General features: G+C 41.2%; 1 protein-coding gene across 3 annotated transcripts; it reads right to left on the reverse strand.

Moving 5' to 3' along the window:
• Nucleotides 1-209: 209 nt before the first annotated feature.
• Nucleotides 210-15,412, reverse strand: klhl17 (kelch-like family member 17). 3 transcript variants are annotated; one of them, XM_061057827.1, is made up of 12 exons: nucleotides 15,232-15,412; nucleotides 12,781-13,045; nucleotides 11,896-12,017; nucleotides 11,553-11,774; nucleotides 7,193-7,309; nucleotides 6,832-7,063; nucleotides 6,601-6,745; nucleotides 5,742-5,909; nucleotides 5,477-5,565; nucleotides 5,241-5,314; nucleotides 4,921-5,102; nucleotides 210-2,537 (listed from the first exon to the last, which is right to left on the reverse strand). In XM_061057827.1, exons 2-12 carry the CDS (start codon nucleotides 12,992-12,994, stop codon nucleotides 2,309-2,311), a joined length of 1,794 nt encoding a protein of 597 aa, XP_060913810.1. In that variant the 5' UTR covers nucleotides 12,995-13,045; nucleotides 15,232-15,412; the 3' UTR covers nucleotides 210-2,308. The 3 variants fall into 3 exon arrangements, with proteins under 3 accessions (XP_060913810.1, XP_060913809.1, XP_060913811.1); XM_061057826.1 differs by lacking the exon at nucleotides 15,232-15,412 and adding an exon at nucleotides 14,472-14,659; XM_061057828.1 differs by lacking the exon at nucleotides 15,232-15,412 and adding an exon at nucleotides 14,472-14,658 and having other exon boundaries at nucleotides 6,850-7,063.
• Between the last annotated feature and the right edge of the window lie 13 nt (nucleotides 15,413-15,425).

Here is a 15,425-nt window from a genome sequence, read left to right on the forward strand (position 1 = left end):
CCTAGCAACAAACACTGTTAGCAACACATACTTTAATGTTTGTGTGTGTTTTTGTTGAGAATTTAGAAGCTTCTCTGAAGAAGACTGAAATATAGTGAATACAATATGTTTGCAGATGCAGGGAAAATAACTGATGCTCTTAAGTTGTAGGAGATGTTTTAGATTTTGGTCCAACCGGCGAGTGCATGAGTTCAAACTTGTGAGGACAGTTGTCACACCTGAAATCATCTTTATTTCATTTCTTACAGTGTATTGCTCCATTTCGCAACAGTGCAAAATTAAATATTTGAAGGTTTCTCGTCAATAAATAAAGGTAAACAATTATCACCACATCGCAGACAAATGAAAAAAGAAAGCCACTGTCACTTTGAAATTGCACACATGGATTTAAGATCGCAATCTTATTATTTACAGTTGAAAAAGCAGAATGGAGGCCAAAGTGTTATGTGGTTTTATGTGCCTTTCTCTTGAAACCTCTACTCCACCATCCCAGCCCCTATTCTACTGGGTCCTCTAAAGAAATAAAAAACAAGGTAGTTTCACATAGACAGAATAGGATCAACAAAATCCTTTAAAATAAGGTAAAAAAAGGTAACTTCTCAGAAGTTTGGAATGGTAACACTGCGCTACACATGAACTGAGCTGAACCTGGTTGTTATTAGCTGAGAGGAAAAGACTCAAAGTGATCATTTCTTTTAGAAATCAACCGCCATATATCCTCGAGCCAGTGTTTTTCACATTTTATTGTGTCTAGATTAACTGTGAGTTGGATACGTTTCAACAATGAGGTAATTTAACACCCCACTTGATAGAGTGAGGTATGGAATATGACAGCACCAAGTGTCAACAGCATTACTCATTTTTGTTTAGTGTTGGAATACTTCTGGTAAACAAGTACAAACACCTCCATGTCTATTTAGAAATAGTTAAGAAGGATTAAAGACAACACAGTCATTTCATACAACGGGCAATGGTCTTGCAAGTAACTCAAGTCTTTTGGACAAATGTATTGGATATTATGTACAGGCTCATGTGAGATCTGGATTGTGGCAGTGAAGAAACATTACGAAATGCAACTAAAATGCTGCATTTCAAAATGCAACATTCAGTCTTCAAAACCTGGAGAAACGTTCAGCTCAGCCAAACAGAACAACCACCTCTCTCACATTTAAACATTCTTTGTCATTTCTGTTGACAAAATGAACATCACACACCTAAATAAATATATTAAAAAACACTCTTAAATAGGGATATGTCTGACCTGTTTCCTTCACTAAACATCTTTAAAACAGAATATACTATAATATGTACATTTTCATAAATACATATAGTTTAACATATAGTTGTTTTTTTTACAAAAGCAAAACATCCAAACTCATTTACAGTTCTGAGGGCCTAACTTTTCAATATTGTTAGTGTCCATGCTCTCTTGCAGTGCAGAAAGGGTTTCTAGCATTACCTCCTACTGCCACCTAGTGTGACATAGCAGCACTATAACATTTTAGCCTCCTGTTAGGAGTCAATGCCGAGATGTAAACATGCATGATATAACCAGTCAAAAGCTACATTCCAAAATTAAAATCATTCAGTATATCTTTTTTGTACATTATTGCAAAAAAAACAAAAAAACAACTGACATCCAAGGAAAACTCTTGCAGAGGACAACCGTTACAATACACATGACAGAGTTAAGTGTCCACCACATTACACGATGAGTGTGTCAAACACTGCAGTGGTTTATAAAAAGTGGGGCTGGAGGAAGGATAAGTGAGTGTAAATACATCTTTATCAAGGAGTGGGAGCAGGTATCTGCATGGTGGAGTTGTTCATTGGAGACCTCATACTGTGCAGTCAATAATAAATGACAAACTTGGTAAAGAACAGCCTTCATGGTTTGACCATTAAATAAGATCAGGGGGAAAACGTGGTAGAATATTCATAATTTGTCTGGCTCCTGCTAACTATTCTTTAAAATGTAATGTTTTTTGTGTTTTGAGATCAAGGGCACTGCTTATTACAATGTTACAATAATAATCTTTTTTTTTAATTCCTTAGTTATTTTAAATTTAAGGTCAAGATATAAACCATAGTCGACCAGCCTTTACCAAGAGAACCACGTATTCTGGAGGGTACTGTAGCAGAAGTGAGCTAGGAGCCATCTAACCGCTTTCTCCTTCCTCCATGTATTTACCTGTCCACTCCCATCATCCTCCTCCACCCCATCTCAAACTGAGCAGTTGCGTCTCTTCCCAGAGCCAGTCTGGGCTGTAGCAGCAGAGGCTGAAGTCAGCCAAGGGGTGACCCCGTGTCAAAGGCTGGTGGAGGAAACCGAGAGGGTGGGTGAGGAGGGCGGTGGGAAGTTCAGCAGCTCCAGCACAGCCACGCCCACGCTGCTGCGCCTTGTGAACATGCAGGAGGCAGCAACCCACTTGTTACTGCGAGGGTTGTACTTCTCGATGGAGTTGAGACTGGAACTGCCATCGTTACCTCCCACTGCATATAACCAGCCATCCATTGCCACAAGATCGTGGGTGCTCCTGGCAGAATTAAAAAAAAAAATTCAGTATTTAAAGCTGTGTTCACAAATGCACTACTGCCATCAGCAAACAAAGTAAAGTATTAGTACTAGTGTCACCTTTTCAGTAATATATAGTGCAAACAGAGTTTACTTGTGGGGATCGACAGGAGTCAGTTGTAGGTCCTAAACTAAGTTCATTACTAAAAGCTGTTAATCTATTCTGCACTAACATGTTCTCTGCTAGATATACAAAATTAAAGTCAATTATACTGTATATGGGGATGTGGCATAGTGGTAGAGTCGGTTGTCTAAGTGTCCAAGTGTCCTCTGAGACCTGAATCCTGAATTACTCCTACTGCAGCGCCATGTGAATGTGAATGAATGATAAGTTTAAACTGATGGGCACTTCACATAGCAGTCTCTGCCATCAGTATGTGAATGTGGTGTGAATGGGACCTGTAGTGTAAAAGCAGCTCTGAGTAATTAAGAAGACTAGTGAAGTGCTATATAAGTCCCAGTCCATTACATTTTATATTATCAAAGATTGCATTGATAAATTAGAAGTATGTTGAATGTAAATTGCTTCCAGATTGGAAAATGATTAGAATTTTTTAATTAAAAAATAAAATGTAGCATTTATAGCAGTAAAATTAAATGAGCACAACTTCAAACTCCACCTAGGGGCACTAGAATGTGACAATGATACATCACTTAATTATTAATCAAAGTAGAGGACCAGTGGAAAAGAAAATGGGTTGTTGGCAGAGACAGTTCTTTTACTGGCATCAAAAAGGATTAAAAAAACAAACCGTTTTATTGTCGATTTTATTAATTATAGTGAGGTTAATTCAGCCAAGACAAGTATTATACATTCAACTTTTGCAGTGCACATCTATAAAATTATTAAGAATATAGTGATAAATTAAATGAGATCAATATATGACGTGATGTTTCGGATGTTCTGTGTAAATGGACCCTCTACGCAACGTGATAAGAAAAGCACTCAACGCCACACAGCTGATTAGCACATGGGTTATTCATAGGGCTGCAAAGTTAACTGTTGTCAGGTTTCTCTGCTCATGAAGCATACTGACGCTCATACATACACATACTGAAAACAAAATATGTTTGTGTGTGTGAGTATCTAGGGGCCTTGGGAACAGGTGACTTTGCTGGTTTTGTCTTTAAACAAAGACTGTTACATCTCTAAAGACGTTATCATGTATGCAGCACTCCGTAAAATGTCTAGAGAATTTCAGGAGGACTGCTCATGAAATCTTCCTGATGTGGTTGTTCACACACACATGCACCTCACAGAGACTATCCCTGTTGTACGAGGGGGTGGGGGGGGGTTTCCTGAAGCAATAAGTGTTATTCACAATAAGGCACGTAGCTGATCTGATTGACAGGCAGGCTTGATGTGAAACCTCAGCTCAGCTCCCTATGTCCTTTATGAACTCTCCTAACATCTTTCCTTAACCTCATGACGTTTTCCCCGGGGTTAAGGTAAAGTGGATAGTGAAAGGGGATAGGAGGGACAATTCGGATGCACCCCAAGACATTTAGGGATTGAAACTGACTCTAGACCAATACCAAGGCGAGGCGAGACGAGACCAAGTCAAGACCAAGACCATAAATATCAATGAAAAATCATCATCCAGTGTGCCGCAGGCGTGTCACTCACTTAGACTGTAACACCAGGGAGGTTGCGGCCGTAACTGGGGGATACAATTCTAATTTTGAATGAATTGAAGATTTTTGTTCTTTTCAAAAGGGGTGTTTTCCTTCACAGTAATAACGTGAAAATAGCCAATCGGGGGTGGTCTTAACTGGTCTTGATTTAAAACTTGGAATCCGCCCAGTGTGAGACTGAGACAAGACCCGAGTAAAAATGCTTTCGATTCCGAGACAAGATCTTCAAAAAGTGGTATTGAGACCATGACCGATGAGTACTACAACACTAGGTTTAGACGGCTATGATGATCCTGCTGCATTCTCACATCAGCTCACTCAGACTTTCTGCAGAAAAATACTATTGGGCTGACAGGAGAAACTAGGCGTGATGTCTGAGTGAAAAATATGGCTGTTTGCATTTACACATGCATCTCCCCCTGAAAAGTTGGCACTTTCAGACATGTTGTTATTTACTTCTATGACTAACTAGCCAGCCAATTCATGCTAACATTATTTTCATAAAAGGTAAAATGTCAGATTCTTTTGAGATTGAAGATGCTGAGCACAATATGGAGAAAAGGCAGCAACACCTCAGTTAGTGTTTCACTCTTATCAGGCCTCTGTGTACTTATGTACTTTTCACATAATAATCAATTACTCATTGGATCGGCGAATCACCCCCTTTTCATTTTGTTAGTGAAAATATGAATTCTTGGGAGTAGACTTACCTTCGTATGTTCATTGGGGCCACTCCCTCCCATGTGTTGGTCTTTGGGTTGAACCGCTCAACAGAGTTTAGGCAGCTGGTGCCGTCATTTCCTCCAGCAACGTACAGCATACCGTCCAGCACTGCAACCCCGGCACTGCTGCGCCTACTCAGCATGTTGGCAATGGCTGTCCACGTGTTGCTCTGTTTTTTTTTAAATCAAGACAATGAGCATTGGTCACATGTTCATAGATCCATCCACAGTGTAAGACCTTATCTTCATTTTGGGTTTATCTTGACAACAGACAAGTTCAATGGTAAATTCAACAGCACATTGTTTACCTGAGGGTCATATTTCTCCACCGTTGCAAGATGTGAGGAGCTGTCATAACCTCCCACTGCATACAAGCTGCCATCTGGAGAAAGAGAAAGGGAGTAAAACATTTAGAATATAAATATTAGCTGCTCAATACCCAGCTGGTAACTCCCTCATAGTTTTACACATTGAAATGTAGACAGTGGAAACGTAAACATGCTGAGAACAGAATGTGCATAAAAACATGTTGTAAGCATCCTACCCAAAGTTGCTACTCGAACATATCTCCTACGGGTGCTCATAGCAGCGATTGAGGTCCATGTACTTGTCAAAGGGTCATAACGCTCTGCACTAAAAGAGGTAAAAACACACAATGACACTGCAGAGCTGCCCAATCTACATAAACCCTTCCACACCTGGCTTAGGAAATAAACACCAAACAAGCTGGGATGAGTCACAACAATGTTACTAATGTAGCTTTAAGTATTGTGATATTTCACATTCACCAAACATCACTCTGTGTGTACCTATTAAGGCAGGAAGCACCATCATAACCTCCAGCAGCATACAGCAGCCCATGAAGGACCGCTACACCCAGACAGCTCCGCCGTGTTCCCATGGAAACCTCAGGCTGCCAGGAATTAGTGATGGGGTCATAGGACTCTACGGTTGCGAGGTCTGAGGTGCCATCGTACCTGAGGATTTGAATCACAAAAGGCTATTGGATGACTGAAAGTGGCAAATTGGTGCCTCAAATCATCTCTGAATAGAACAGTATATATAATAATAATAATAGTCAAGTTAAAGAAGCATTTTTACATCACAGATTCACACTGAAAGCCTCAAACAGCTTCCCAGAAAAATAATTAGGGCCTTTGTCCACAGACGGCATTTTTTGTGTTTTTTAATACAAAACCAATGTAGTTCAGCGTTTACTCAGCGTCAGCTTTTTTTTGACGCAACAATAGAGAAGGAGATGCTAGTTGACTTGTCATTTGAGGATATATTTTCCAGGCCTAGATCTGCTGTTAATGCCAGAAAATGACTCCTTTACATTGTTTTTATGTTTTTTTGGTGACATCTCCTTGAATGAATGCAAATATTAAGCACATGGAGCTATCTAAAACACACCCAACGGTCATTACCAAGGGAAGCTGAAGTAAACTTTTGTTACCTACCAACAATGAGCACTTGTGAGAAGCACTCTGAAATGGAAGTTGTGGGCACTGTCAGCACAAAAAGTGCTGTCTCTGGACACAAGCCCTTACACAAACACTGCTCAGGAACATTTGACATATAAATCAACCACCTGTCGAGGCTTTCTCTTTAAAGCCAGTTTGTCTGACATCATGATTCATATCACACTAAAATGTTTCTGTTACTCACCCTCCAACAGCATAGAGTCTGTTCCCTATGGCTGCCACTCCCACCCGTGCCCGCCGAGTGGACATGGATGCCACCATGTGCCAGCGATCTGTCCTGGTGTCGTATGCCTCACAATCTCCATGGATGGCAAACAGGCTCCCACCGCCTGCAGAAAAACACATACAAAAAATATGGTAAAAATATACTTTTAACAAGTAACCTAAATAAAGCTATGTGTACCCTAGAGGGTACCTTCAGGGGCACACTGACCAACGGCGAAGAGCACAGGGCTGGCGCCCTCACAGCGTCGTGGGCGTGTACGACTGTTGCTGAGAACTCCCCTCTGCTCAGGCATCAGGTGGTACTTTAGAGCCTCAATCAGCAGGTCCTTACACTCAGAATGATGACGCACCAGCAGCTCTGTATCTACGTTACTCATCAGAAAGTCTCTCCTCAGCAGTGGCAGTCGCACACACTTCATCAGCTAACAAGGAGAAAGAGATGGTGGGTCAGGGCTAGAAGCAGAGGAATGTAGGAAACAGGATGCAGGTAATTTCCTATAGTGTAAAAAAACCAAATAATCTATTAGAAATCCTGATGAGACAAGTCCTACCCAAGGCACATGTTGCCTGCGTCCATCTATATCATGTTTCACCCAGCTCAACACAGCCCGGTAAACTTCCTCCTCAGATGGCACGTTAAGATTGTCACTGGAGATCAAATCCAGGACCTAAACATAGAAGACAAAGCAGACAGGCAGAGACACGTTATATAACCATTTAAGAGTAAGATAATAAAAAAAGTTACAAAAATAAATCATACTGTACATTATTATTATTTCCTGCACAATGCACCTGATTTTTTTGACTAAACTGCTGCTTCTGGTCTTCCTCCTCACTCCCCCCACCCTTGATTTAGTGTACTCTACCAGGCTCATTTTTGAAAGGGACAGGCAGCTCTCCATTTTGTCTTGGTCGTTTTAAATGACATTGGTCATTTAATAGAATACATGAGTTCGAGAGCAAAATCCTTTCGGGCACTATTTTCAACTTTCATTATTTACACACATGGATGTGTGTATATTTTTGTACACTAGTGTGTAGTCTGGCTGTGATATATTTAAGTTAACAAAATGTGTGTGTGTCTGTGTGTGTGTCTGTGGGACAATGAGTGCTGCAGTCTAAGAGGCTGGCTGGCACTATTCCCAGATCAACCCAAAGCTGGTAGGGCAGGGTGGGGCTGGAGCAGCCAGCTGCTGCTGCCGTCTTACACGGCCAGATCAGGGCAACAGTTAGCAGCCTCCCAGGAACAGCCTCCACTAATCCAGTCACATAGAGAAAATCTGTTGCTGTTGCTGCTGCTGCTGCTGCTGCTGCTGCTGCTCAAGCCTGCAAGCTCATTTCCCCCTGTGTAAATACTGCATCACATTAACTGAAACAAACATCTGTCTGCTTTTGAAGATGTATGATAAATCAGTTTTTGCAGGTGTATTAACTGTCCTCATTGTAGAGCAGCAGGAGATGGGGATAAATGAATAGGGGATGGTTAATATGTCTTCATATTCAAACACTGTCATGGGGCTGATGTCTTTTAAATGTTAATCATGTGATGCTTAGTCAGTGAAACACAAAAGCAGACTAGTCACAGCCCCGCTATGCCTGGCCACTGAACATGGAGAGAAATATACGGCACATTTTACATTTTACAGCTCTGTGAGCTCAGAATCCTTTGGAGAGGCCAGTACATACAGTGAATCCAGATCTGGTGCAGACTTATGACAAACACAGGACAGCTGTAGACAGAACTGGGTGTTGAGTCAAAGAAACTAGAGAGAAAAGAATAGGAACAAAAAAAATAATAATTTGAATTTGAATCTACCTTTATGCAGCTTAACTTTCTCCGTTTTAATGGACTGTGCCCACACACTCCAATTAAAGATTCAGTTGCATGGCTTTGAAAGCTACACGGAGAGAAAATGAAGCTTGGCATTTTACTCCCATGTAGCACTATCTCTTTGGTTCTGTGGGGATTGTTCCTCAGAGAGAAGATGATGGGGAAAGTGATGCTGGCAGCGGTTTGTTGCTTCTTTTCAGAGACGCTTGAATTCATTGTCACCATTCTTTGCTTGAAACAGACACCATTTTGGAGAAGACATGATGCAGTTTTCTCCTTTATTATGATACAAACATAAAACTCAACTACACCTTTAATTTCTTTAACTGGTTGTGAACTATGCATTTGAAATGTATTGTTATGTATGGGCTGTTTTATGTAATTTTGTGAACATTGAGGAATATTCACATGACAGTGCTTGTTACCCTTGATCTACTTGAGCCCTGTAATATCAAACATGACTCTCTGAACATCTGAACATTCTCATGTGCACCAGCAACCTTCTGGCCACACCAGCCAAGCTTTATAGGTTATATTAACAAGCTTTATACCAGCGCCCAAAACCTTTGCTGAATAATCTAACAGTCAAACATTTCTTTAAAAAAAGAAGAAGAGAGAAACCCAAAAGCTCAGATTTCTGTTGCTCTTTAAACAGCAGCCGTTGTGAAAATATCACTAGCTTTACCCAATTCCAACTTCCAAGACAGGATTGGTGCCACTGAGCCCAGCTGAGCATTAAGTCACAGTTGGCGTGCAGGATAAAGTAGTCCATGGTGGCACAATGGCATGATAAAACCATAAGAGACAGTGATTGATGCAGCCAGCTGAAGAGGGACAGACGTCCTCCTGATTAATGTTTATGACACTAGGCATACTTTGGCCACTTCCTTTAATAGAACAATAAAAAAACAAAAGGTTTGGATACCTGCACCTGTGCTCACGGGTGAGGAGAAAGTTGTGAACAATATGCAGAAATGCACACAAGAAATCGTCTTTGTTTTACTGTATGTTCAATCTTATCGTGTGTTATATATTTCTATGCCACTGTAGGAATGACTTAAAAGAGAGCCACTTACGTTTGATAAGAAGTAACTCATAAACCAAATTAAAACAATAGTCTCCCATGAATTTAAAATCATTTCATTATCTCATGTCAGATCTCTCTCACCAGTGAGGACAGTAAATGAACACTAAATAATAATAATACATTGTTTTTTTATAGCGCTTTTCTAAGAACTCAAAGACGCTTTGACAAAATATAAAACCATAAAACAAAACAAAAAACGCAGAGGACTGTACAATGAAGAAGTAATGTAGGAGGGAGGGGGGGAGTTAGTGGTTGTAGGCAGTGTTGAAGAGGTGAGTTTTTAAGGGATTTCTTGAAGGAGGTGAGTGTGGGGGAGTCTCTGATCATTTTTGGGAGTGAGTTCCAGAGGGTGGGAGCAGCAACAGAGAAAGCCCTGTCCCCCCAGGACCGATAGCTTGTCCTGCAGGGGGGGACGGGGGGGACGGGACAGGAGGTTTGCATCTGCAGACCTGAGAGTGTGTCGGTGGAGGAGGTGAGACAGGTAGGGGGGAGCCAGGTTGTGAAGGGCTTTGAAGGTGATGATGAGGAGCTTGAAGTTGATACGCTGGGGGATGGGGAGCCAGTGGAGGTCATGAAGAACGGGGGTGATGTGGTCTCTGGTGCGGGAGTGTGTGAGGAGACGGGCTGCGGAGTTCTGAATGTATTGGAGTTTCTTGAGTGAGTGTGAACCCTATCTGGGGGTCTTGTGTCAGTGGGAAGCTGAAACATTAAGACTAAGTTTCTACTCTATCATCCAGGGCTCTCATTTATCAACAGTGTGCAGAAATATTCTTAAATCTGTCTTATGAATGAAATTGTAAATGTGATTAACTACAAAAAAAAACTGTATTTATCAAACATGACAGCAGACAGTGGTCGTTCGCACAGCAATAAATAATCTGTGTTGATAAATCCAACATGTTCATAACCAGCAGGCTCGTGCATGTACAGGGATATTTGCATTATGAAACACCCCATTTAATACCATGTGAATTTTTTACCTCCCTTGGATTGTAAAGTAAAAGCAGCTTGATAGATAAAAAAAAATGGTTAAAAAAAAAGAAAGGTTAGTAATTTGGTTAGTGAATCAAAGAAACTATTAGTTTGTTCACTTAGTAGGCTGCTAACAAGAGAAAACATGCTGAATGGGAGGTGATAAACGCTGTAGCTTCTGTTGGTTCAGAGGAGAAAACACTTCATGTAAACAAAAACAAGAGGTTTGATGATGGAGGATAAATGAACACCACAACATTTTCACCCTTGGGCAGCACCTTTTCAGCAAAATCGGCAACGCAGCTCTTTCTGGGAAAACAATCAAGCTGTGACGATCTAAACAAGCTGGAAAAAACAGATCAGCACACTCTGTTGAAACGCCCTACAGTACCTGAGAAGTCGACTCTTTGCCAATTCTTTTAATAAGGCAAAATGAGCCTTCATATTACATTTCAAATGCCTCACCTGTCACAGCTGTCTTTTCAAGGTTTTGACGCCAATTAGGCTACGAGTCTATTTCAACTTTACAAAATGACTGTGGCTCAGTTGGTAAAATCGGTCATCTATCAAACGGAAGGTTGGGGGTTCAATCCCAAGCTCCTGCAGCGACATGTCCGATGTGTCCTTGGGCAAGACACCTAACACCAAATTGCTCCCGCTGTTTGGGCGGCCGTGTATGAGTGTGTATGGATAGGGTTAGTTACTACTAATGGTCACTTTACATAGCAACCTCTGCCATCAGTTTGTGTTTCAATGTTTTACCACTAGATTCTGTACCTGAGCATGGTCAGAACTGTGCTTATATGTATGAACATATGAAGTATACAAGTCATTTAATACCACACTTTGCATGGGAATGTTCTTACGCACTCATTACGCACACATCCGTGCATATGCACTGTTGATAAATGAGGGCCAAGGGTTCCCAATAGTCACTGAACATAGCAACACTCCTAAACTGCCACCCTTTAAGTTTTTCTTTACACATGAGACAACATGAGACAGAAAAAGCATCCTCTACCTGTTTCAGTGGCAGCAGCATGAACTCTTCGGTCTTGGAAACCTCCACGAAGTGCTGAAGGACATACTTGTGTGCAGACTTTAGCAGGTCGCTGCAGGAGTGCGTGTCAGCGAATCCTCTGATGCCCAGGCAATTGGAGGGGTCTAGCTGACTGAGGAGGAACTTGCAGCAGGCGTCCCGCACCCCATTGAGCTGCAGCAGGCTCGCTGCTGGGAGCAACGTCTGGGCAGAGAGCAATTTCAGTTGGACATAAGTCAAAAGCCTGATTGTGCTCTATCAAATTTGTTGATTGAGAGATTTTTTTTAACCATCCAGTCAGGTGAACTGGAATCTTTGATCCTACCTGCACATTTCCCTCCCCGACAACAATCTCAGCGGTGTAGGCATACTGGACCAGCTGTTCTAAAGCCTGAGAGTCGATGTCGTGTAGGGTCACATGGGTCTGACGACTCTCTGACATCTCATCTGCATGACCACACAGAACAAGAGCAGTTTTATTTTTTCTACAAGTTATAACCAGCCAATCTTTTGCTAAATCAATTGCCTCCCTGTTCAGTCATGCTGACACATCAAATATTCGAATGTATATAGTACAGCTGTCCACATCTGCTGCTGTCCATTTAATCAAATGTTGTGTTTGGATGTTTGTGAAATTCTTGAATACAGTCGAGCCCAACCGTTGGTGTGCTAGCAGAACTCTGTATTCGGAGGCTCTACATTAACAGTCAACAATTCCAGTGCTTATTAGTAACAATAAATTGTTAACAATATCAGCAGCTGGGATTGGGATTTTGCTGTGTGGATAATGATGAAAGATCAGCAGAATCTGTAACGTTGGCTCATTAAGGACTGGGTCAGACAAAGTGAAGCAATGCAGCTGAGTCTCAAGGCCAGACTACTGACTGTCTGGAGACACAATGTATCATAACAAAGGTCCAGTGTTAGGACGAATGTGGGACTCAGACTTAATCTGACCACCTGTGCCCCAGACAAGAATACAGGGAAGGAAGCGATGACTCTGAAAGTAGGAGGTTGCGTTCACTGTACACATGAGTTGTTGTGGCATTAAACTCGGAGCATTGGAGCAAAATGATTTACAGCTTAAAGCCAAGGCTAAAAATGTCTGTGGCATAAAACACAGTGTGCTTTTGGGATTTCAGGCACAAGATATCAAAGTGGAGTGAAAACAGGTGGTGTGTATGGAAACAAAATGATGCACTACACTTACTCGTAAACATAGCGTGGAAGTAGGGGCTGCAGGATGCCAGCACCACTTTGTGTGCCTTGATTTCTTTGTTGGAGACATGGAGCACAATGTCACACAGCAAACCACGCTGCCGCATCCTGTTCATGGACACGAATGAGTCGTGGTAGTGGCGCTTTGAGTTGTGTGAGATGCTATGGCCATCACGGTTGAGCAGCTGCATGCCCCCCTCCATCATTGTGCCGAATGTGGCGGTTGAGGGCTCTTGCCTTGGCCACACTCTGGGCAACTGAAACATACAGAAAATCAAGTTAGTTAATACCAATGTCATTGATGTATGAAAATGTCTCATTAGTTTATCTGTAGCGGTGAAGGTTTTATGACAGTTGTCAAGGGCGATCCCAGTCATTGTATCTGCCGTTACAGTTTTAGGATTCATTCTGACAGCTATGACAGGAAGCCTACCAGGGTGACAAGAGTCACAAACAGTAGGTCACCTTGCCTATTTGTTTGTTTTTTACATTAAGTGTCGAGACTATAAATTGTGTTTGTGAGACAACAGAGAAGATGTACATTATTCTGACCAGCTAGTTGAAATGCTCCAGAATTAGTTGTGAACCCCCCCCCCAGATCACCTCAGCCCTGGGTTGGCAGGGTAGGAAGATACAAGGATGGTAAGCCTTCTCCTTTATACTCTCTTTGTCCTGCGCTCGGATGGAGAACACTCATCAGAACTGTTGCATAACCATCATCACCGACTTCTCACAAGTTGTCTGAATATTTAGGATGCACTAAGAAAAACCACTGGATGATGTGGACAAAACCAGACTTTATTAAACTAGGACCTTACTTAAAGCAGACATCCTGCTTTCTATCACACAAACTGAATTTGAGTTACATGAGTGGTAAACCAGAATATGAGCAGAAGCTCTTTGGTTTAAATCGTGTAAAAGTTATAATTAACTACAGAACTTGAGAGTTCCAGAAAGAAGCTCTTTAACTTCCAATTTAAATGAATTCTTTATGGTTTATATGTATAGCTATTATTAATGAGAGGTTGTGTGACAATAACACAGGCTTATTGGAATAGATAATCAGGGGACACAGCCTCATCAGTAAATAATGTCTATCAATTTAAAGTCTAATAAATGTATCCTTAAAGGCAGACAAACAACACCATACTGTTAGTTCAGAGTTGAGTTTCATTCAAACATGATTCACTCAGTGTTAGTAATTATGTTGCCATGTGTTGGAGCATTCTTTGAACTAAATAGCGACATTCACAGTCCCAGGAACATATCATATGTCCCCACAGCTGCACTGCCACTGAGGACCATTTTCCAAAACACAATAGACCACAAACACAAACCAACCAACCATGTAACTCATTCAAAATAAGAGAGATTGACACAATGTAAAAACATGATTGTAAAGGTTCATACTAGTAGATTAAATCATAAGTACAGTAGAACTTAGACTTTTCTCTTTTTAAAAAATCGCATCTTTGAATAAGAATCCGTCGCAAGGAACGATTGGACAAACATGCTCAATCTTGATGAATGAACACGTTTTACTCATAAATAATTTTTAGACAGAATTACGTGTCTGCTCACACACCAGCACCATTATGTGATTTAAAGGATCCCCCCAACCCCCACCCCATCTATTTTAAATTTCAGCAACAAAAGAAAGAAATTGAGTATAATTTGTATTACCGGCGGTGGTATTGCGGTTATCCTTAAACACAGCGTCTTCCTCGTAGTTATGAAAGGAAACTCAGCAGCTGCCGTAGTGAGACTGGTTTGACATTTCTGCCAATTATTTGTCCATATTCTGCCCCTACCATACGATATATGAAGAAAGCCTGTGTTTTCTGCTGTATGCGGTTGACGTCAATGCAAAAAAAACCTGCATGAAAGCTGACATAGGCTAGTTAAGGTGGAACTGGGTCAATCGGTGGTATATCTTGTAATGTCATTATTATTGTTAAAATATGTTAAATATTATACCATAAGACAGGTGACACTGTTATTAAATAAACATTAAGTTGTTTTTTTAGGCGCAATTATCTGACTTTTACAGTTCTGTTCGTGTGTTATCTGGCGTGACCACACACGACCTTAAGCGCCAACGTCTCGTCTGGTTTAGAGTCCGGAAGTGCGTTCGATAAATCTGTCAATGTAAGCTAGAAAGGCGGGGTTTCACTTAGAAGCGTCTTGATTGGTCAGTCAGACCATGAAGCATCTTCGCTTTAGCTTGCATAAAAAAAAAAAAAACCGCTAACATGTCATAAACTCAGTCAACAATAACGCATGAACTCTTACTTTCTTAAGGCGGTAACTGTTCCGATATCACTTTATATAATATTTACTATTAAACTCAATGTAAATCACGACAAAATGAATAGTCAATATCCGGGTATCCAGGTTAGCTAACGTTAGCAGCAGCTGCAGAGGTATTAAAACCAGCACTCACCACCAGCCGTCGTCTGGGTCGATAGGACAGCAATGATTTCTTCCTGTTTGAAAGCTTGCCCAGCTTTGTGGCTTAACAGCGTCACCTATTATAAATTAAAAAAGGGAAATTAAACTCTCGGTGTTCTTCGGACGACTGTGTGTGGTGAATGCAGCTGGTCATTTAATTTGAACCTCACGTGTAGCATCAAAACA

The sequence above is a fragment of the Labrus mixtus genome, chromosome 15, assembly GCF_963584025.1.
Source record: "Labrus mixtus chromosome 15, fLabMix1.1, whole genome shotgun sequence".
Taxonomy (NCBI): Eukaryota; Metazoa; Chordata; class Actinopteri; order Labriformes; family Labridae; genus Labrus; species Labrus mixtus.